This window comes from Salvelinus alpinus, chromosome 1, assembly GCF_045679555.1.
Source record: "Salvelinus alpinus chromosome 1, SLU_Salpinus.1, whole genome shotgun sequence".
In the NCBI taxonomy this organism is placed as follows: domain Eukaryota; kingdom Metazoa; phylum Chordata; class Actinopteri; order Salmoniformes; family Salmonidae; genus Salvelinus; species Salvelinus alpinus.
The window spans coordinates 19403660-19426877 of NC_092086.1; the positions used below are offsets into that span (position 1 = coordinate 19403660).

The window sequence follows — 23218 nt, forward strand, 5'->3', positions numbered from 1 at the left end:
GAGTCACCACTCAGAATACTATACGATGCAAGTGTCTAGGTTTACCGTTATGCATTCATTAAAAGACTAAGTGACAACAGCTAATATCTTGCAATCAATGACCTACTGGTGTGGGTAAGAATCTCTGGATTAACTATCTAATGTTAGCTAAATGTAGTAATAAATAAAATGGCTACATTTCTTTAAATTGACAATTCTGTGACCTGTCATGGGCAAGTTTTAAAATTGCACAATACCTGTTAGCAAAGGTGTCAGCTGGAGACGATGTGCAGGAGCTTTAAGGGTTTGTAGCGTTGCATGAGGTCTACTTTTTTATCCTAATTAGCATTTGCGAAATTTGAGTGTAAATAGAAACGATTATATTGATAAAAGTCACCTTGTCCGAGAGAGATTGAAATGGTTCTCAAAATGTCTCGCCAGGGTAAGCCTATGGAAAATCCCCTATGGGTAAAGTGAATGGTGGAAAGCATTCCCTAGTTTGACCATTTGGTTTTAAGGGTATTATGACTCGTCCACTGTGGGGCTCTATAGAGAGAAATAGTAATGGCATCTTTCTATAGGCACTAATTTTGCCATGGTTCGTTGGACAAAGCCTATGTGGGAAATTAATGGCGGTTTTGTATGGTGTTTGGATAAATGCCGAAAATAAGGACTGTTGTAAACACAGGTTTAGGAGATCTTGTTAGTTTTGTTCATCAATCTTTATTAGCTAATGTCATTTATGCAATAAAAAAAGCATTTAAATCACATAAAGGTCATATTAACTGACTGCTATTATCTCATAGAACAAACGTATAAGATCTCTTTAGCCTGTGCTGACCCTATTTTCTGTATTTATTCCAAAACCCACATTTTTCCCATTGGGATGGATGAACGAGCCAAAGGTAACTCATTTCTTTGTTTTAATTCTACAAGCTGGCGAGATCTAAAGCTCTGTTTAGCTCAACATTGACATGATTGGTTGACGGTAAGTGGGGGCGGTACTTCCTGTATAAACACAAACGTCGTCTCTTGACTACTTCCTTCCAGAAGTGCTGAGTATTCCACAACGTTTGTACAATTCATCGTTGTCAAAGCCATGCTTAATCCGTTAAAAGAGCAAAGAACAGTATGCAGTGCGACACAAAAAAATAAAAAACAACAACACCAACAGTCATTTTTGGGCGTTCATGGCCATGGTTATCAACTGTACCGCAGGTATAGAATGTAAAACACAGTGGATAGATGATCTGATGGCAGCTGTAGAGAAGTACTTGGGTGTACAATATTTTACTGTCGAGTTACAAGGTGTTTTGAACGATAATATCCCGTCCTCCCAGGCTGCTGGCCTGGTGTAGAATCAGAGGGCCAAAGTAGTGGAATAATGAGGGTTTTAATGGGTGTAGGGTTAGTTGGTTTTTCACAAAGTACAATGAATTAATACTACAGAATAGTAGACTGATACCCAGCCAATACACTTGCTGGAGGTATGAACCTATAAGAATTGTTTATGGCGGACCGCCATAATACCAAAGAAGAAGAAGACCACTTCCTTCTCAACTGCTTTGAGGCTGCTCGGTGAAACGGAAGTATAAATGCATTGACAACTGCAGAGATTGCATTGCTGTTAAGTGCTGCATGAAAACTGCAGACGTCGGATTGAACATACTTCGGGTTTTACTGGTCAGCGGTAATCAGTCTGGTATTTTATAGGCTTCCCTTATTGGGCCTCAAACAATTAAAACTATCTGGACTCTCGAAGAGGACGTTGTTCCGAGTGACGCTGGGGTAGAGTTAGACCATAACCGACGGCAGAATTCTTGGTGAATAGGGTGTTGAACGTTTTCCTGACTTTTTAATAGATCAGGTAAGATCGTATCCAGGATCTTATTGAAGTAAGATTAGCTTACAAAAGACATTTATTTGTCACAAATTAAATCTAGTTTTGATTTTTAAAAGGACGTTTGACTGCTCTGGTATCGCTGTTCTGTATCTGAACGCTGTAACAAAGAAACTAGTGTAGGCTAGCTACAGATTTACTGTCACGTTTTTCTATTTGAAGAAATGTTGAAGAAAAAATAGCTTCAACGATGGATCGGGTAAGTTTGGTTTTATTTTACAGTATGCCTACTGTGGTGTATAACATGTCTAGGCCTATTTTTCGTCATCTTTGATCTTCCATTTCCATTTGAACAGCTGGACAAAATAAACAATGAGGGTAATTAAAAACTTGGGATATTTTATTGTTTGCTCTAACCTGTTCGTTCATATGCATTGACACAGCCGTGACAAGAAGACAGTGGCAGAATAAATTAAACCACACCTTTTTGTGTAATCATAAAACCGGAGTGCAAAATATGTTCCATGTAACAAACAGTTACATGACCTACAGAATGGCCAAGGAAGTGAATGTTTCGGACGTTTTCAGACTCAACAACTATTGAATTATTGTTAACGCAATGAAAACAGGCGCTGCCTCCACTATTCAAGCACCATTTCAACATGATCTAATCATTCAATCAAATGTATTTATAAAGCCCTTTTTACATCAGCCGATGTCACAAAGTGCTGTACAGAAACCCAGCCTAAAACCCCAAACAGCAAGTAATGCAGATGTAGAAGCACAGTGGCTAGAAAACACTCTCTAGAAAGGAAGGAACCTAGGAAGAAACCTAGAGAGGAACCAGGCTATGAGGGGTGGCCAGTCCTCTTCTGGCTGTGCCAGGTGGAGTTTATAACAGTACATGGCCAAGATGTTAAAATGTTTATAGATGACCAGCAAGGTAAAATAATAATATTCATAGAGGTTGTAGCGGGTGCAACAGGTCAGCACCTCAGGAGTAAATGAGAAAGGCATGGTCTTAGGGCAGAGAACTTAAATTCACACTGGATAAGACAGAAGAAATACTCCAGATATAACAGACTGACTCGAGCCCCCCGACACATCTACTGTTGCAGCATAAATACTGGAGTTTGAGAAAGGAGGGGTCGGGAGACACTGGCCCCATCCGTTGATACCCCCGGACAGGGCCAAACAGGCAGGATTTAACACCACCCACTTTACCAAAGCACAGCCCCCACACCACTAGATGGCTATCTTCCGCCACCAATCTACTACTATGAGACAAGGCCGAGTATAGCCCACGAAGATCTCCCCCACGGCGCCAACCCGGACAGGAAGATCACGTCAGTGACTCAACCCACTCAAGTGACGCACCCCTCCTAGGGAAGGCATGGAAGCACACCAGTAAGCCAGTGACTCAGCCCCTGTAATAGGGTTAGAGGCAGAGAATCCCAGTGGAGAGAGGGGAACCGGCCAGGCAGAGACAGCAAGGGCGATTCGTCGCTCCAGTGCCTTTCTGTTCACCTTCACACCCCTGGGCCAGACTACACTCATAATCATAGGACCTACTGAAGAGATGAGTCTTCAATAAAGACTTAAAAGGTCACGATGCAGTGAGGGGAGCTGTGGTTGGCCTGCTCTGCAGTGAGGGGAGCTGTGGTTGGCCTGCTCTGCAGTGAGGGGAGCTGTGGTTGGACTGCTCTGCAGTGAGGGGAGCTGTGGTTGGCCTGCTCTGCAGTGAGGGGAGCTGTGGTTGGACTGCTCTGCAGTGAGGGGAGCTGTGGTTGCACTGCTCTGCAGTGAGGGGAGCTGTGGTTGGCCTGCTCTGCAGTGAGGGGAGCTGTGGTTGGACTGCTCTGCAGTGAGGGGAGCTGTGGTTGGCCTGCTCTGCAGTGAGGGGAGCTGTGGTTGGACTGCTCTGCAGTGAGGGGAGCTGTGGTTGCACCGCTCCACCTCTGGAGATGATCAAGGCCCTCCTCTGCACCCTGTCTAGTTGGGCCTGCTGCTTTTTACTGCATCCAACTAACAGCACACCACCGTATTCCAGACAAGACCTGACCAGTGTAGTATAGACTGTGACCAGATCATCAGTGGCTATGCCATTTCTGGAAAGAACAGTCAAAAAGGCATTTTGAGGCCTTCCTCACTGACTGCGCCACGTGTCAATACTGAGTTTCGAGTCTAAATGAAAGTGCTAAAAGTGTCATCTGCCATCACCCTCTGTCTTCTTCCTGTGGTGTAGCTGTGGAGTCAGGCTAGTAACCATCACCCTCTGCCTTCTTCCTGTGGTGGAGTCAGGCTAGTAACCATCACCCTCTGCCTTCTTCCTGTGGTGTAGCTGTGGAGCCAGGCTAGTAACCATCACCCTCTGTCTTCTTCCTGTGGTGTAGCTGTGGAGCCAGGCTAGTAACCATCACCCTCTGCCTTCTTCCTGTGGTGGAGCCAGGCTAGTAACCATCACCCTCTGCCTTCTTCCTGTGGTGTAGCTGTGGAGTCAGGCTAGTAACCATCACCCTCTGCCTTCTTCCTGTGGTGGAGCCAGGCTAGTAACCATCACCCTCTGCCTTCTTCCTGTGGTGGAGCCAGGCTAGTAACCATCACCCTCTGCCTTCTTCCTGTGGTGGAGCCAGGCTAGTAACCATCACCCTCTGCCTTCTTCCTGTGGTGGAGCCAGGCTAGTAACCTTCACCCTCTGCCTTCTTCCTGTGGTGGAGCCAGGCTAGTAACCATCACCCTCTGCCTTCTTCCTGTGGTGGAGCCAGGCTAGTAACCATCACCCTCTGCCTTCTTCCTGTGGTGGAGCCAGGCTAGTAACCATCACCATCTGCCTTCTTCCTGTGGTGGAGCCAGGCTAGTAACCATCACCCTCTGCCTTCTTCCTGTGGTGTAGCTGTGGAGCCAGGCTAGTAACCATCACCCTCTGCCTTCTTCCTGTGGTGTAGCTGTGGAGCCAGGCTAGTAACCATCACCCTCTGTCTTCTTCCTGTGGTGTAGCTGTGGAGCCAGGCTAGTAACCATCACCCTCTGCCTTCTTCCTGTGGTGTAGCTGTGGAGCCAGGCTAGTAACCATCACCCTCTGCCTTCTTCCTGTGGTGGAGCCAGGCTAGTAACCATCACCCTCTGCCTTCTTCCTGTGGTGTAGCTGCTGAGCCAGGCTAGTAACCATCACCCTCTGCTTTCTTCCTGTGGTGTAGCTGCTGAGCCAGGCTAGTAACCATCACCCTTTGCCTTCTTCCTGTGGTGTAGCTGGTGAGCCAGGCTAGTAACCTTGGACACAGTTCAATGTCAGACAGATGTTGCAGGAGCTTTGTGTGATCTACTCGATCAAAGGCTTTGGACATATCAGCAAGTAACACCCTCACCATTGTTGGTATTTTTGGAGTCTAGTTGTCAGCCAGGAGTGTGTGGCTTTCACAAGGGCGGTAGTAGTGCTGGACTTTGGTAGGTCGGCATACTGATTTGTGCACTCAGATAAAACTGTTGGCTTGAGTTTTCTTTTAAAGAAGTTCTGGATTTTTCCAAGGCATGACGTTAGATGGGCCTCCAGTCACTCGTTGTACATGGGTTTGACAATTTAGGTATAGGACATCCTGATCACATCGACAGTGTTGAGATAATCCAGTGTTTTAGCGAAGTGTTTTCTCATTTGCCCATGGTGGATGGTAGAGTACTCCCACGAACAGAGTTGAAACTGAGCTGGGGAGTCGTTTAGGACGGAGCTGAAGCCACATACACTCACATTCCTCTTTCTCTGGGTCAGTTCTTCTCTTTGCCTGCATACTGTGGTTCACATACATAGCCACACACCCCCCTCTCAGGACCGGTCTTTCTGAACAGCTGATAGTTATATATGAAAAGAGATTCATCTGGGATATTTTCGTGGGCCCACGTTTCAGTGACGCATCCAATGTCTGCATTTACTGATTGAAGAAGCAGATCAAATGCATCCACTTTGTTAATCAATGATCTTGAATTACAAACAAGCACATTCGGGGTCTCTGGGGCATCCTGGGACGTATTTGTGACGTCACATAATTCAGTTAGAATTCTGCACGTGAGCGATTGTGTTTCTGATGTGTTTTAGGTCTGTTACCTTCTATTGTCAGTATTTTCCTCCGTCTGCCCTTACCAGCTGTAGTCCATCTCACCCGGCTTCTTACGATCATTATCCCGAAGCACTAAAGTTTGTCTCGGATATGCGGTGACAGTGGAGGTGCATGTTTTTTGTAAATCCGTAGAAAATGTGATGAGTATTTCACAACGTTTGTACAATACATCTAAAAGAATGGAATTCAGAAATATGTAAATATTAGTCCAGAGTATAAATACAGTACATTCATAAGTATGTGGACACCCCTTCAAATCAAATGTATTTATATAGCCCTTCTTACATCAGCTGATATCTCAAAGTGCTGTACAGAAACCCAGCCTAAAACCCCAAACAGCAAGCAATGCAGGTGTAGAAGCACGGTGGCTAGGAAAAACTTCCTAGAAAGGCCAAAACCTAGGAAGAAACCTAGAGAGGAACCAGGCTATGAGGGGTGGAAATTATAACAGAACATGGCCAGATGTTCAAATGTTCATAAATTACCAGCATGGTCAAATAATAATAATCACAGTAGTTGTCGAGGGTGCAGCAAGTCAGCACCTCAGGAGTAAATGTCAGTTGGCTTTTCATAGCCGATCATTAAGAGTATCTCTACCGTTCCTGCGGTCTCTAGAGATTTGAAAACAGCAGGTCTGGGACAGGTAGCACGTCCGGTGAACAGGTCAGGGTTCCATAGCTGCAGGCAGAACAGTTGAAACTGGAGCAGCAGCACGGCCAGGTGGACTGGGGACAGCAAGGAGTCATCATGCCAGGTAGTCCTGAGGCATGGTCCTAGGGCTCAGGTTCTCCGAGAGAAAGAGAGAATTAGAGAGAGCATACTTAAATTCACACAGGACACTGGATAAGACAGGAGAAGTACTCCAGATATAACAAACTGACCCTATCCCCCTGACACAAACTACTGCAGCATAAATACTGGAGGCTGAGACAGGAGGGGTCAGGAGACACTGTGGCCCCATGGATTTGGCTATTTCAGCCACACCCGTTGCTGACAGGTGTATAAAATTGAGCACAAAGCCATGCAACCTCCATAGACACACCTTGGCAGTAGAATGGCCTTACTGAAGAGATCAGTGACTTTCAACATGGTACCGTCATAAGATGCCACCTTTCCAACAAGTCAGTATGTCAAATTTCTGCCCTGCTAGAGCTTCCCCGGTCAACTGTAAGTGCTGTTATTGTGATGTAGAACGTCTAGCAGCAACAATGGCTCAATCAAGAAGTGGTAGGCCACACAAGATCACAGAACGGGACCATCGAGTACTGAAGCGCGCAGCATAACAATCGTCTGTCCTCGGTTGCAACACTCCCTACCGAGTTCCAAACTGCCTCTAGACGCAAAGTCAGCACAATAACTGTTCGTCTGGAGTTTCATGAAATGGGTTTCCATGGCTGAGCAGCCACACACAAGCCTAAGGTCACTATGCGCAATGCCAAGCGTCGGCTGGAGTGGTGTAAGGCTCACCGCCGAACGACAAATCTGGGTTTGGCAGATGCCAGGAAAATCTACCTGCCCCAATGCATAGTGCCAACTGTAAAGCTTTGGTGGAGGAGGAATACTTGTCTGGGGATGTTTTTCATGGTTCGGGCTAGGTCCCTTAGTTCCAGTGAAGGGAATTCTTAACGCTGCAGCATGCAATGACATTTTAGACGATTCTGTGCTTCCAACTTTGTGGTAAGTTTGGGGAACGCCCTTTCCTGTTTCAGCATGACAATGCCCCCGTGCACAAAGCGAGGTCCATATAGAAATAGTTTGTTGAGATTGGTGTGGAAGAACTTGACTGGCCTGCACAGAGACTCCTGACCTCAACCCCATCGAACACCTTTGGGATGAATTGGAACGCAGACCGCAAGTCAGGCCTAATTGCCCAACCTCACTAATGCACTTGTGGCTGAATTGAAGCAAGTCCCCGCAGCAATGTTCCAACATCTAGTGGAAAGACTTCCCGGGAGTGGAGGCTGTTATAGCAGCAAAAGGGGGACCAACTCCATATTAATGCCCATGATTTTGGAATGAGATGTTCAACGAGCACGTGTCCACATACTTTTGGGAATGTAGTGTATGTGATGGGATTCTCGTGGAAATTCAACACGGAGACACTCGAAGTCAATCTTAAATGAATCATTGTTTATAATCACCATGCTCTAGAGGTCAAAGTCAAACTTAAGATGTATAAAGTAGCGTTCTGAAGGTAGCTCCCTCGGGGCAGTCCCGTTAGATCTCTTATATACTGGTTACAGACACCTTACATAGTTCATAGGGTTGGTTCCGGCATGTGTCTGGCACCGTCACCTGTCTTGACTTATAGAACATATTCTGGCCATTCTGCCAGATGGTCCTGAGGAGGGGGTCAGGCCAAATATGTGTTGATCAACAGTGCCAAATTAACAACTCTGCTATTAGACAGGCTTGATTGTATTTACAGCTCTGATCTGGATGGTGGACTAGCCCATGTGTTGGATATTTGTCAACGGCCATTCCAGTGGAGTGGTGCTTGGGGTGGGGGAGGGGCTAATCCCCCCCAAACCTTATTATATAAATGTCTAGGATGCATAACTCTGCAGCGCTTTAGGCTAGAACAAGTTGTAAAAGGCACCAGAAAGACGTGGAAGGTAAAAACCAAAACATTTATGGATTTGGCTCCAAATACTACATCATAATGAGCAGCAGTAGTTCAGGTGATTTGGTTTTTCCTCTGGTTATTATGACAAATAACGATTTTGCAGGTGTTGGTGTTCGCTGACTTTTGGAAAGGGGAGGGGACATTCGGCCCGTATCTTGAGAGGGTGGAGCTCTTCATTCCAGCACCTGTTAAGCTCTCATCCTAACACGTATGAACTCAGAACTTAACCGAGCGGCTGACCAATTACGTGAGACGTAGGTTCTAGGGTTAACCGAGACTAACTCAGGGGTGAAAGATGTGTTCAACTCCAATGACTGCTCAAAGGTTCTGAACATAAGACAGGAGGTATTACAAGTGTTTAACGTTTTTACATTAGTAAAAAAAATATACCACTTCCATTTGAAAACTGTACATTTGTGGAAAGTAGTGAATGACTGCACAGTTCAGGAGAAAAGAGGTATTATAAGGATGCACCAATCAATCAGAGATTTAGACTAAAGTAATCAAATGCTTGGTCTAATGATATTCTATGTACAATACTTCCTATGGTCTCCAGGACAGAGCTATCCCGTCCCCCTCTAACCTGCCAGAGTCCCCGTGTCACAACTCTCCTGGTAGCGCCTTACTGCAGGGTCTGAAGAGGGTGTCTGTGCGGCTGGTCGACTGCAGGAAAACACCAGGGCAGAGTGGAACTGTGAGAGAAGGACACGAGGAGGGAGATGGAGATTTGATTTCATCAAGTAAGAACAATGGGGGGGTGGAGGAGACTACAATCTGCTTCTGCAACTTCTGTTAATTGATTTATAAACAGTAAAACACTCGGGGGCTAGTTAATTGTCAATCAAATTTTGTGAATGGAGGGTGGTGTACCTAATAAACTGGCCACTGAGTGTATATTGATGTTATAAGAGAGGCAGGTGGTCTTGTGTTTTAAGAGCGTTGGGCCACAAATTGAAAGGTTGCTGGTTTGGATCTCTGAGCCGACTTGGTGGAAGATCTGTCTGTGCCCTTGAGTAAGGTACTTAACCCTAATTGCTCCTGTAAATCACTCTGGATAAGATCGTCTGCTAAATAACACTTTAAAAAAAAATGTTATAGTGTTTGTTTATGGACCCATATTTCCAAAAACTAGTTATTCAATGTCTTTGTTTCACAGGGGACACTCCTAACCGTCGTTCTCTCAGTGGGAGGGGCTTATCATCTGGGGATCCTCAACATCATGTTGCTGACGAGACAGAGAAGAGTCTCTCCAGATCAGAACATCTCAAGAAACATCAGCAGAGGCGTACAGGGAAGAAACCTCACCACTGCTGCTCTGACTGTGGGAAGAGTTTCACAAGCCGGAGTGACTTCATTATTCACCAGCGAATTCACACCGGAGAGAAACCGTACTACTGCTCACAGTGTGGGAAGAGTTTCGCTGCTTCTAACACCTTAAAATCTCATCTGAGAATTCATACAGGGGAGAAGCCTTACCCCTGCCTTGATTGTGGGAAAAGCTTTTCATATTTGGGAACCCTAAACATACACAGGCTAACACACACTGGAGTGAAGCCGTATAGCTGTGATCAGTGTGGGAAGAGCTATGCTGTATCAGATGCCCTAACTATACACCAGTGCATACACACAGGAGAGAAATCTTATATCTGTGATCAGTGTGGAGAGGGCTTCAGTCAATCAGGGCCCCTAAATTCACACCAGCGAACACACACAGGAGAGAAACCTTATAGCTGTGATCAGTGTGGGAAGAACTTTGCTCTAGCTTCCACCCTGACTAGACACCATCGAACACACACTGGAGAGAGACCTTATGTCTGTCTATGTGGGAAGAGCTTTGCTCTAGCTTCCACCCTGAATACACACCAGCTAACACACTCTGGAGAAAAGCCTTTTAGATGTGATCAGTGTGGGAAGAGTTTTGCTATAGCTTCCTCCCTGACTAGACACCATCGAACACACACTGGAGAGAAACCGTATAGCTGTGATCAGTGTGGGAAGAGCTTTAATCAGTCAGGGACACTAAATTCACACCAGCGAACACACACTGGAGAGAAGCCTTATAGATGTGTTCAGTGTGGCAAGAGCTTTGCTCAATCAGTACACCTGAATATACACCAGAGAAAACACACAGGAGAGAAACCTTTTAGCTGTGATCAGTGTGGGAAGAGCTTTGCGGTGTCAGAAAAACGTACTATACACCAGCGCATACACACAGGAGAGAAGCCTTACAGCTGTGATCAGTGTGGGAAGAGCTTCAGTCAATCAGGGACCCTAAATTCACACCAGCGAACACACACTGGAGTGAAACCCTATGTCTGTCTATGTGGGAAGAGCTTTGCTTATTTAGGGCAATTGAAAAAACACCAGAAAACAAAAACGTGCCGTATTTCCTCTCCCTCCTCTCTGTCACCGGTTCCAGATCCCTAAATAAAGGATCAGTAGAAAACATCCAGTGAACAGTCATATCCATCTCCCATTCTTAAACAGTTGCCTCAGTCTGATCACCATGGTAACCTCTGGAGCATAATATGCAGCTCTGATCTAGGATCAGGTCTCTCCTGTGTCTATGTGATATCACACATTGATCTATATGGATAAATGTTATCATTGATGTCATAGTGATCCTGTGTGATGGGGGTCGTTGATAATTGTATCTTCTTTCATACACTGCCTTGCAAAAGTATTCATCCCCCTTGGCATTTTTCCTATTTCGTTGCATTACAACCTGTAATTTAAATGGATTTTTATTTGGATTTCATGTAATGGGCATATACAAAATAGTCCAAATTGGTGAAGTGAAAATTCTAATAAATAAAACAAAAGTGGTGCGTGCATATGCATTCACCCCCTTTGCTATGAAGCCTCTAAATATGATCTGGTGCAACCAATTACCTTCAGAAGTCACATAATTAGTTAAATGAAGTCCACCTGTGTGCAATCTAAGTGTCACATGATCTGTCACATATATATATACACCTGTTCTGAAAAGCCCCAGAGTTTGCAACACCACTAAGCAAGGGGCACCATGAAGACCAGGAAGGTCTCCAAACAGGTCAGGGACAAAGTTGTGGAGAAGTACAGATCAGGGTTGAGTTATAAAAATTATATCTGAAACTTTGAACATCCAACGGAGCACCATTTAATCCATAAAAAAATGGAAATGGCCCTAAGCATACTGCTAAAGCAACATTTGAGTGGTTTAAAGGGAAACATTTAAATGTCTTGGAACGGCCTAGTCAAAGCCCAGACTTCAATCCAATTGAGAATCTGTGGTATGACTTAAACACCAGCGGAACCCAACCAACTTGGAAGGAGCTGGAGCAGTTTTGCCTTGAAGAATGGGCAAAAATAGAGACATACCCCAAGAGACTTGCTGCAAAACGTGGGGGGGTTATGCATGCTCAAGTTTTCAGTTTTTGTCTTATTTCACAATAAAAAATATTTTGCATCTTCTAAGTGGTAGGCATGTTGTGTAAATCAAATGATACAAACTCCCCCAAAATCTATTTTAATTCCAGGTTGAAAGGCAACAAAATAGGAAAAATGCCAAGGGGGTGAATACTTTCACAAGCCATTGTAAACTCATGATACTATTATTATTAAATATCATTATGTAGAATAATGTTTCAACAACAGGTGTATATTAATGTATTCAATTGATCAATGAATTCCATCCATTCTTTATCTTCTAAACAAGAAGTTATCACTTAAATTGTATATATCTATATTGATTAAAATGATCCTTAAACGAATCCATAATACATTGGATAATAATATCCATGAGTTCAAGGCAAGAACTATGCATACTGTGTCTTGTAACAACAGTTAATGTAATAACTTTTAGATGTATAATGTAATAAAACCAGTAAATGTAATATCTTGTTCCTTAATATGATCAAATGTTGAATTGTTATCGTAATAACTTTTCCATTTAATGTAATTAGTTACTTTATCAGGTGAGTAACAACTTTTTTAATGAGTAACGTAATAACTTAAACCGATCATGTAATAACACCTAAACCAATGTTTAATGTGTTACTTCACTAATGTTAATGCACATACCACCCTCTACCAATTGCAAACCTACACACACAAACCTATGCACTTGTACTCGTACACAAACACACACTCTAATCATTGGTCACATACACATATTTAGCAGATGTTATTCCAGGTGTAGAAATACTTGTGTTCCTAGCTCCAGCAGTGCAATAATATCTAACAATACACACACACATGTATAAGTAAAAGATTGGAATTCTTGAAATATACACACCTGTACAATCATATATATATATATATACACACACACACTGATAAAAAATTAACATAATTTAATCTGTACACCTTATAGTCAATGAGCCAGGGTGCTCGGTTGTCTCACTTGGGGTGAAAATGCCTCATAGTGATTTTTTTTGTCCTTGGAGTTGAAAATGTGTTCTATCATATACATCAGAATGACCTGGTATTTATTTAAAAAGAAAATGATACATTTGTAACTTTTTTTGACAAGTAGTTCTGAAACATCATACAAATTACCTTGAAAAAGTGGCCAGGCTTCGCGTGGGGAGACCCGCCGACCGTACCCCCACCCCATCATGTGCTACCACCTCCACCCGGATCACCACTCCTCGGAGAAGTCATTACATGCCTCAGAGGACTGTTCAGATAGAAACATAAAATAGACAAACATACTTTGATAATGTAACGTATTGTCAGTTGGACGAAACAGGACTAAAATACACATTTGGAGAATGTTAAGATCACTGAAGCAAATTAATAAGAGTAAAGGAACAAGTATGGACCGTTGCATGAAGGTGAAGAGTAAAGAACATTTTGACTGACTCCAATATTATGTGAATGCTAAAGACCCATAATTGTATCAATGACTCTAGCCAAGGCAGCGAGCCTTGAGTCACCACTCAGAATACTATAAGATGCAAGTGTCTATGTTTACTGTTATGCATTCATTAAAAGACTAAGGGACAAGAGATAATATCTTGAAATTCTGTTGTCAATTTGTTTACTGTAAAATAGCATTGTATCTGGTCAAACAATTTTTTCTAAGGGTTGGTAACAGCCTGATTGGTCGGCTATTTGAGCCAGTAAAGGGGGCTTTGCTATTATTGGGTAGCGGAATGACTTTAGCTTCCCTCCAGGCCTGAGGGCACACGCTCTCTAGTAGGCTTAAATTGAAGATGTGGCAAATAGGAGTGGCAATATCGTCTGCTATTATCCTCAGTAATTTTCCATCTAGATTGTCAGACCCCGGTGGCTTGCCATTGTTGATAGACAACAATAATTTCTTCGCTTCTTCCACACTGACTTTATGGAATTCTAAAGTACAATTCTTGTCTTTCATAATTTGGTCCGATACACTTGGACGTGTAGTGTCAGCGTTTGTTGCTGGCATGTCATCACTAAGTTTGCTTATCTTGCCAATGAAAAAGTAATTAAAGTAGTTTAAAATATCAGTGGGCTTTGTGATGAATGAGCCATCTCTATAAGCAAATCAAATCAAATGTTATTTGTCACATACACATGGTTAGCAGATGTTAATGCGAGTGTAGCGAAATGCTTGTGATACTGCATAGTTTCCTAGGAACGCGAAGCGAGGCGACCATCTCTGTCGGCGCCGGAAGGTCTGTTGAAAACACAGGTTTAGATGTTATGCGTTTTGTTCTTCAATCTTTATCAGCTAACGTCACTTCTTGTGAATTTTCAAGTATTTATGCAATAAAAAAGCACATCAATCACAAAGGATTCATAATTCATAAAGTTCATATTAACTGACTGCTATTATCTCATAGAACAAAATGTATAAGATCTCCTTAGCCTGTGCTGACCTTATTTTTGGTGTTTATTCCAAAACCCTCATTTTCCCCATTGGGATGGCTGAACGAGCCAAAGGTAACTAATGTCGAGTTTCAAGACTACAAGCTGGCAAGCTTTAAAGCGCTGAATAAATCGACATTGACATGATTGATTGACGATTAGGGGTACTTCATCTATAAACACAAACTCCCTTCCTTGACTGCTTCCTTCCAGCAGTGTGTATCAGGTAGATTCCTAGATGTGAGAAGTGTGCAGGGGAACCTGAGAGAAAGGAATGTGTAGTATTGATGGAAAAAGTTGTGTGTGTAAACTGTATGGGTACACATGATGCTGGAGATCAGATGTGTCCGGTGAGAGAAAGACAGGTTGAGGTTACCAGGATCACAGTAGTGGAGAAGGTGTTGTATGCTGAGGCAGTGAAGAGAGTACTAGTGGAAGATGGGTCCAGGGTGAGGGATCATGAGAGGATCTCTGTGATTAGGCTGAGGTCAATAGAGAGTGAAAGGAATAACAAGGTTAACCTTACTGAGAACTCAGTTTTCCTGAAGTGTGTAATTGTTCACTACTTTGAAACAGTTTTAATCACTTTGGCAAATGTTTCAAATGGAGGTGGTATATCTTTTACAAATGTCAAAACTAATGCCCCCTGTGTTATGTTCAGAACATTTGATTGAGCATTCATTGGAATTGAACACATCTTTCACACCTGAGTTAATGTTGGTTAACCCAGAACTAATGTCTCATGTAATGGGTCAGATGCTAAATTTAATTTTGGTTTCATACGTGTTAGCAGGAGATCCTAACTTCTTTGTGGTAGGGGGCAGTATTTTCACGTCCGGATGAAAAGCATGCCCAGAGTAAACGGCCTGCTACAAAGCCATAAAAGCTAGAATATGCATAGTATTAGTAGATTTGGATAGAAAACACTCTGAAGTTTCTAAAACTGTTTGAATGATGTATTTGAGTATAACAGAACTCATCAGGCAGGCAAAAACCTGAGAAAAAAATCCAACCAGGAAGTGAGAAATCTGAGGTTGGTCGATTTTCAACTCAGCTCCTATTGAAGATACAGTGGGATATTGGTAATGTTGCACTTCCTAAGGCTTCCACTAGATGTCAACAGAACCTTGTCTGATGCCTCTACTGTTTAGTGGGGCCGAAGGAGAGAGGAATGAGTCAGGTCTGCCATGAAGTGACCATGCTCAGACCATGCGCGTTCACGTGAGAGCGAGCTCTGTTCCATCGCAATTCTGAAGACACAGGAATACTCCGGTTGGAACATTATTGAAGAATTATGTTAAAAACATCCTAAAGATTGATTTAGTACTTCGTTTGTCATGTTTTTACGGACTGTAGTATAACTTTTGTTTACTTTTCGTCCGTACTTTCCGCTGGACCTGCCCGCGCGTCGTGAGTTTGGAAAGTGTACTGAACGCTAGAACAACAAGGAAGAATTTGGACATAAATGATGGACATTATTGAACAAAACAAACATTTATTGTGGAACTGGGATTCCTGGGAGTGCATTCTGATGAAGATCATCAAAGGTAAGTGAATATTTATAATGCTATTTCTGACTTCTGTTGACTCCAACATGGCGGATATCTGTTTGGGTTGTGTTGGTCTCTGAGCGCCGTACTCAGATTATTGCATGGTGTGCTTTTTCTGTAAAGTTTTTTTGAAATCTGACACAGCGGTTGCATTAAGGAGAAGTATATCTTTAATTCTGTGAATAACACTTGTATCTTTTATCAATGTTTATTATGAGTATTTCTGTAAATTGATGTGGCTCTGTGCAAATTCACGGGATGTGTTGGAGGCAAAGCCAAATGTAAACTGAGGTTTTTGGATAGAAATATGAACTTGATCGAACAAAACATACATGTATTGTGTAACATGTTGTCCCGGGAGTGTCATCTGATGAAGAATATCAAAGGTTAGTGATTAATTTTATCTCTATTTCTGCTTTTTGTGACTCCTATCTTTGGTTGGAAAATCGCTGTATGCTTTCTGTGACTAGTTGCTGACCTAACATAATGATATGTTCTGCTTTCGCCGAAAAGCCTTTTTGAAATCGGACACTGTGGTTGGATTAACGAGAATTTTATCTTTAAAATGGTGTCTAATACTTGTATGTTTGAGAAATTTGAATTATGAGGTTTCTGTTGATTGAATTTGGCGCCCTGCAATTTCAGGGGTTCCGCTACCCGTCCTAGACAGGTTAACGGACTTGCCTAGTGAAATGAAGGTTAAATACATAACATTTTTATCAGGGTTTGGGTGGCATTAGCCCCTCTCCCACCCCATTGCCACTCCACTGGAATGCCCGTTGACAAATATCCAACACATGGGCTAGTCCACCATCCAGATCAGAGCTGTAAATACAATCAAGCCTGTCTAATGGCAGAGTTGTTAGTTTGGCAATGTTGATCAGCACAGATTTGGATAAAAATGTCAAGACAGGAGAAGGAGCATAATAGAATGTATTCTGGATGTTCGAAACTGGTGAGTTTTTCTGATGCTAGCAAGCAGGCATTTGTACACTGCAGTGGACAATGTGCTGCTTACATGTGTATTAGCCCTCCTCTGACCTCCCTTCGCAAATCAGTTCACGATTCCAATCTGCTGCTCTCTTCCCATCCACATTGACGGGCAACAGTGGAGAAGGTAAAATGCTTCAAGTGCCTTTATGTACACATCACTGACAATCTGAAATAGTCCACCCACACAGATAGTATAGTGAAGAAGGCTCAACCGCACCTCTTCAAACTCAGGAGGCTAAAGAAATTTGGCTTGGCCCCTATGATCCTCACAAACCTTCACAGATGCAGATTACCCACTTCATATATATATACTGTATCCTTGTCAAGGCCCTCCTATTCAACTATTGCTGTATATACAAACACACACTCTTTTCACCTACGTATTCTACAGATATACTAAATATTCTATCCACATAGTGTCCATTGTGGTGGAAAATGACAAATTAGACATGCTATGCTGTTTTTTAATTGTCTATTAGTATATGCTAGTGTTTTTTCACTCATATTAACTTATCTCGGGTGACTTAGTCATAAGTCTGGGTGTACAGATAAGAGCCGTTTGGGTGCGGCCACAGCATGTGACATATACCGTTTTTTTACTATCTGCAGGAACTCAGCTGTGTGGTACCTTGAAGAAAGGAACGGAGAATAGTGTGAGCTGTGGCAACTGCAGTTAGATGGTTGAGCCATCGTGCGATCAACGTCAGCTATCTTAAATCTGCACAGACAAGCTAATCACCGTTTACCCACTGTTCCCCGCCACTGTTTCCAAACATCTACTAACTGCCGCGTAGATAAGAAGGTTGTACTTTTCTATAAAAGCTCTATAAATGCATTGCTGGCATTCTAAGGTAGTAGCGTGACAATTTGGTTTTGAACTGATGTAGCTAGCTAGCTATGTTTTGTGTAAACATGTAGGACTGGCATTTGGACGTCAGCTAGCTATCATTAGCTAGCTTTTGTGTCAATGTCAGATGTTGTTGTCTGCTAGCTAGCTAATGGCTGAAGTTATTTGTGTAACAAAATGTCCATAAACATTTACAGCTAGCTACATTTATTTGCCTTTTCGTTAGCTAGCTAGCTTTCAGGTGACTTGTGTTAACTAGCTAGCTACAGAGGCTAGCTGTTGGACTTTGGACAAGCAAGCTAATGTTAGCTAATAGAGCTGTATTGTTACCTAGCATCCAAGTTCCTGACAAGCTGAGATAGAACTCAAGAGATTTGGCTGAAAAGAAATTAGCAATACCAGAAATGTTACAAAAAAGGTAGCACATCATTGATTCTTAATGGATGGAAATGAGCACCTGAGTGATACATTATAAATGTAATAAAAAATGTTGCATCTACAATCTGAAAAGTCTAATGGAATCTTTATGGAAGCTATATGTATGACTCCCTGATAAAATAAAGGTCAAATAAAAAATAAAATATAGTGTTGTTTTAATCCAACACAAAAATTTTAGCTAAATAGGCACAGAACATACTCCAAACTATAATATAATGGAATACAACACAATAAAATACTAAATAATAATTGTCCAAATGACATTTTTTGAAAGTGTGTAGGTAGTGAGATGAGTTTCTCACAGTTACTTCTCAAAAAGAGTAATCATTTGAAAAGGTGCAGTTAACTAGCTGGACTAGCGCATCGTTGCCCATGAATGGAGGTTACTAGTTACTACATGAATTAAAGGCTAGTGAGCAAACATTTTAGCTAGGTAGCCTAGGACAACAAAAACTAAAAACGTGTACTGTATAATGTTTATATACCGTTCAGGGAACATGAAAGATGAGGATGGCATTGACATTTCTCTACAAGTTGGGTGAGTCAACTTGTTGTTTTTTTACTTGCAAGCACACACAGAAATCAGTACCATGGACAGACACATATTTAGCTTAGGTTGATCAGACTAAATCGTTTTTGGTATCTTTTAGTTGATTAAATGATGTTGAAGTGGTGATGGAATAGTGGAGGCAGACCCTGTTTTTTTGCGACTTGCGGTAACTCTAAATCAATAGTTGTTTAGTAGTCCAAAAAAAGTCAGAAACATTAACTTGCTTGACCATGCTGTAGGTCATGTAACTGTCTGTTACATTAAGGTGACCAGATTCCTGAAATTAAAACCGGGGACATTTCCAGTTCGGCGGTCAATATATCATTAAAATATCCAATGTTATTATCTATGAAATAAAAAAAGGGTACAAATCCGGTTTCATGTATTTAGTCTAACAGGCACACTGTGATAGAGAACACAACTATATTACAGAAACACTACAGACAAGACAGAACTGTCCGATCTGAACAGCCATTCAGTGGTCCTGGTAGTCTGGGTAGAATAAGAGCAGAAGAGAACATGAGCAAAATTGAAAAACAGACAATAGTATATGTGAAATACTTAACAACATAATAAATAAGACGCTGATGAGGTTGGTAACTACATAATATACTTATACCAACCTAATCTGTATATTTCTCAGAAGAATGTATCTTCTTCAGGATTGCTCTGTCTTTGGCCAGCTTCTCCATGAACTCCTGGCAGGGGAGGTTGAAGTTTGTCTTCACAATAAGCATGGCCTTGATGGTAGGAACAGTGAACCTATTTCTTGCTGCTGTCCATATATCATTCATTTGGGAGAACACTCTCTCGACTGGTGCATTACTTCCAGGTAAGCACATGACAACAGGCGCTAATTTAGCCAAGGTTAGTGTGTGGGATGTCATTCTCTTTGAAGTGGGTAACCACCGTGCTCCGTCTCTGACTAAGCGGTGTCTCAGATGTTTTCCATTCTTCAAGCGATCCCCCCTTTAGGAACTCTTGCAGGCCAGTAACCTCGTCACATAATGCATCCTCATTGATGGTCACATTGGGGCATTTTTCCTGCAGTGTGCCTGCTGCCTTCTGGATCTCTACACGCTGAGGTTTCCTTTTTAAAAGGAGACCATGTAAAATCATTTAGATTATCTGTGTGCTTTCCCCATGCTTGCAAGTAGTTCACAGCCATAGTGAAGAATGATTGGGATATTTTGAGAAAGCTCTCTTTAGACATTGATCCATTTCCCTCTAGCTCTCTCAGAAGTCCTTTGAGCAAAACTGGAATGAAGTTGTCATCACGTCTTGCAGTCAATTTTGCCTCAACATTTCTCAGAATTGCAGCTGACTCCACAGCACAGCAGTCCTGGCCTTCAAGCATCTTGATTGTGTCACTGAATACGGTCAGGTTTCCATGGACAAAGGCCAGCCAAACTTTTTCTTCTCCTTCAATCTTTCTCCTCCTCTTTTCTTCACTCGTCTTCCTGCTCTTTCTTCCTTTCCTTCTCTTTACCTTTCCACCTCACTCTTCCACACTCTCCTCGCTTCACTCCTTTTACTCCCTTCATTTTCCTTCTCCTTCTCCAATCTTTAATAATAAATAGTACACTATTAGATAAAATACTTTGGTTAACAGATTCCCATTGCTTGCCTCATTTTTGTATTTTATCTCAAAAACATTGCTTGGAATAATAAATTGGCAGGCTCTGTAATCATATATTTACCTTTCCTCTTCTCTCCCTTTCACTCGTCTTCCTATCCAGTCTTCCTCCTCTCCTTCCTCTCCACTCTCTAACAGAAAACATTATTACATTTACATTTAAGTCATTTAGCAGACGCTCTTATCCAGAGCGACTTACAAATTGGTGCATTCACCTTATGATATCCAGTGGAACAACCACTTTACAATAGTGCATCTAACTCTTTTAAGGGGGGGGGGGGGGGTTAGAAGGATTACTTTATCCTATCCTAGGTATTCCTTAAAGAGGTGGGGTTTCAGGTGTCTCCGGAAGGTGGTGATTGACTCCGCTGACCTGGCGTCGTGAGGGAGTTTGTTCCACCATTGGGGTGCCAGAGCAGCGAACAGTTTTGACTGGGCTGAGCGGGAACTGTACTTCCTCAGAGGTAGGGAGGCGAGCAGGCCAGAGGTGGATGAACGCAGTGCCCTTGTTTGGGTGTAGGGCCTGATCAGAGCCTGAAGGTACGGAGGTGCCGTTCCCCTCACAGCTCCGTAGGCAAGCACCATGGTCTTGTAGCGGATGCGAGCTTCAACTGGAAGCCAGTGGAGAGAGCGGAGGAGCGGGGTGACGTGAGAGAACTTGGGAAAGTTGAACACCAGACGGGCTGCGGCGTTCTGGATGAGTTGTAGGGGTTTAATGGCACAGGCAGGGAGCCCAGCCAACAGCGAGTTGCAGTAATCCAGACGGGAGATGACAAGTGCCTGGATTAGGACCTGCGCCGCTTCCTGCGTGAGGCAGGGTCGTACTCTGCGAATGTTGTAGAGCATGAACCTACAGGAACGGGTCACCGCCTTGATGTTAGTTGAGAACGACAGGGTGTTGTCCAGGATCACGCCAAGGTTCTTAGCACTCTGGGAGGAGGACACAATGGAGTTGTCAACCGTGATGGCGAGATCATGGAACGGGCAGTCCTTCCCCGGGAGGAAGAGCAGCTCCGTCTTGCCGAGGTTCAGCTTGAGGTGGTGATCCGTCATCCACACTGATATGTCTGCCAGACATGCAGAGATGCGATTCACCACCTGGTTATCAGAGGGGGGAAAGGAGAAGATTAATTGTGTGTCGTCTGCATAGCAATGATAGGAGAGACCATGTGAGGATATGACAGAGCCAAGTGACTTGGTGTATAGCGAGAATAGGAGAGGGCCTAGAACAGAGCCCTGGGGGACACCAGTGGTGAGAGCACGTGGTGCGGAGACAGATTCTCGCCACGCCACCTGGTAGGAGCGACCTGTCAGGTAGGACGCAATCCAAGCGTGGACCTTGCCGGAGATGCCCAGCTCGGAGAGGGTGGAGAGGAGGATCTGATGGTTCACAGTATCAAAGGCAGCCGATAGGTCTAGAAGGATGAGAGCAGAGGAGAGAGAGTTAGCTTTAGCAGTGCGGAGCGCCTCCGTGACACAGAGAAGAGCAGTCTCAGTTGAATGACTAGTCTTGAAACCTGACTGATTTGGATCAAGAAGGTCATTCTGAGAGAGATAGCAGGAGAGCTGGCCAAGGACGGCACGTTCAAGAGTTTTGGAGAGAAAAGAAAGAAGGGATACTGGTCTGTAGTTATTGACATCAGAGGGATCGAGTGTAGGTTTTTTCAGAAGGGGTGCAACTCTCGCTCTCTTGAAGACGGAAGGGACGTAGCCAGCGGTCAAGGATGAGTTGATGAGCGAGGTGAGGTAAGGGAGAAGGTCTCCGGAAATGGTCTGGAGAAGAGAGGAGGGGATAGGGTCAAGCGGGCAGGTTGTTGGGCGGCCGGCCGTCACAAGACGCGAGATTTCATCTGGAGAGAGAGGGGAGAAAGAGGTCAAAGCACAGGGTAGGGCAGTGTGAGCAGAACCAGCGGTGTCGTTTGACTTAGCAAACGAGGATCGGATGTCGTCGACCTTCTTTTCAAAATGGTTGACGAAGTCATCCGCAGAGAGGGAGGAGGGGGGAGGAGGGGGAGGAGGATTCAGGAGGGAGGAGAAGGTGGCAAAGAGCTTCCTAGGGTTAGAGGCAGATGCTTGGAATTTAGAGTGGTAGAAATTGGCTTTAGCAGCAGAGACAGAAGAGGAGAATGTAGAGAGGAGGGAGTGAAAGGATGCCAGGTCCGCAGGGAGGCGAGTTTTCCTCCATTTCCGCTCGGCTGCCCGGAGCCCTGTTCTGTGAGCTCGCAATGAGTCGTCGAGCCACGGAGCAGGAGGGGAGGACCGAGCCGGCCTGGAGGATAGGGGACATAGAGAGTCAAAGGATGCAGAAAGGGAGGAGAGGAGGGTTGAGGAGGCAGAATCAGGAGATAGGTTGGAGAAGGTTTGAGCAGAGGGAAGAGATGATAGGATGGGTTGGGACGGCGCGATACCATCCGAGTAGGGGCAGTGTTGGATGAGAGCGAGAGGGATAAGGATACAAGGTAGTGGTCGGAGACTTGGAGGGGAGTTGCAATGAGATTAGTGGAAGAACAGCATCTAGTAAAGATGAGGTCAAGCGTATTGCCTGCCTTGTGAGTAGGGGGGGAAGGTGAGAGGGTGAGGTCAAAAGAGGAGAGGAGTGGAAAGAAGGAGGCAGAGAGGAATGAGTCAAAGGTAGACGTGGGGAGGTTAAAGTCACCCAGAACTGTGAGAGGTGAGCCATCCTCAGGAAAGGAACTTATCAGGGCGTCAAGCTCATTGATGAACTCTCCAAGGGAACCTGGAGGGCGATAAATGATAAGGATGTTAAGCTTGAAAGGGCTGGTAACTGTGACAGCATGGAATTCAAAGGAGGCGA

The 23218-nt window shown here is 43.7% G+C and overlaps 2 protein-coding genes and 1 long non-coding RNA gene across 7 annotated transcripts in view; 1 reads left to right on the forward strand and 2 right to left on the reverse strand.

Annotated features, from left to right (window-relative positions):
• Positions 1 to 23218, reverse strand: part of LOC139571028 (uncharacterized) — a 28383-nt gene that overhangs the window by 2783 nt on the left and 2382 nt on the right. For 2 of the 4 annotated variants that reach the window (XR_011674221.1, XR_011674222.1), the window contains exons 2-3: positions 13094 to 13214; positions 9111 to 9246 (exon numbers count right to left, since the gene is read on the reverse strand). This is a non-coding gene — a long non-coding RNA (uncharacterized lncRNA). Of the gene's footprint in view, positions 1 to 9110; positions 9247 to 13093; positions 13281 to 23218 lie in introns of those variants that run through there. The other 2 variants (XR_011674224.1, XR_011674223.1) reach the window with 2 other exon arrangements.
• On the forward strand, positions 666 to 12574 carry LOC139570973 (zinc finger protein ZFP2-like). The gene is made up of 3 exons (XM_071393382.1): positions 666 to 2078; positions 9111 to 9294; positions 9711 to 12574. The coding sequence occupies exons 1-3, from the start codon at positions 2070 to 2072 to the stop codon at positions 10979 to 10981; spliced, it is 1464 nt and encodes a 487-aa protein (XP_071249483.1). The 5' UTR covers positions 666 to 2069; the 3' UTR covers positions 10982 to 12574.
• On the reverse strand, positions 17541 to 21482 carry LOC139571014 (uncharacterized). Of its 2 annotated transcripts, none has more exons than XM_071393468.1 (4): positions 20777 to 21482; positions 20468 to 20534; positions 19391 to 20331; positions 17541 to 19259 (listed from the first exon to the last, which is right to left on the reverse strand). In XM_071393468.1, the coding sequence occupies exons 1-3, from the start codon at positions 21454 to 21456 to the stop codon at positions 20308 to 20310; spliced, it is 771 nt and encodes a 256-aa protein (XP_071249569.1). In that variant the 5' UTR covers positions 21457 to 21482; the 3' UTR covers positions 17541 to 19259; positions 19391 to 20307. The 2 variants fall into 2 exon arrangements, with proteins under 2 accessions (XP_071249569.1, XP_071249578.1); XM_071393477.1 differs by having other exon boundaries at positions 20701 to 21482.

Bases quoted from the DNA above. Each gene is read 5' to 3' on its own strand.
- LOC139571014 (XM_071393468.1), bottom strand. From the start codon at position 21,456: ATGACGGATCACCACCTCAAGCTGAACCTCGGCAAGACGGAGCTGCTC. The intron at 20,535-20,776 runs GTCAGCGGAGTC...GTTTTCTGTTAG, and splicing joins AAACTCCCTCACGACGCCAG to AGAGTGGAGAGGAAGGAGAG. The intron at 20,332-20,467 runs GTAAATATATGA...TTATTATTAAAG, and splicing joins AAAGGGAGAGAAGAGGAAAG to ATTGGAGAAGGAGAAGGAAA.
- LOC139570973 (XM_071393382.1), top strand. The intron at 9,295-9,710 runs GTAAGAACAATG...TTTGTTTCACAG, and splicing joins TGGAGATTTGATTTCATCAA to GGGACACTCCTAACCGTCGT.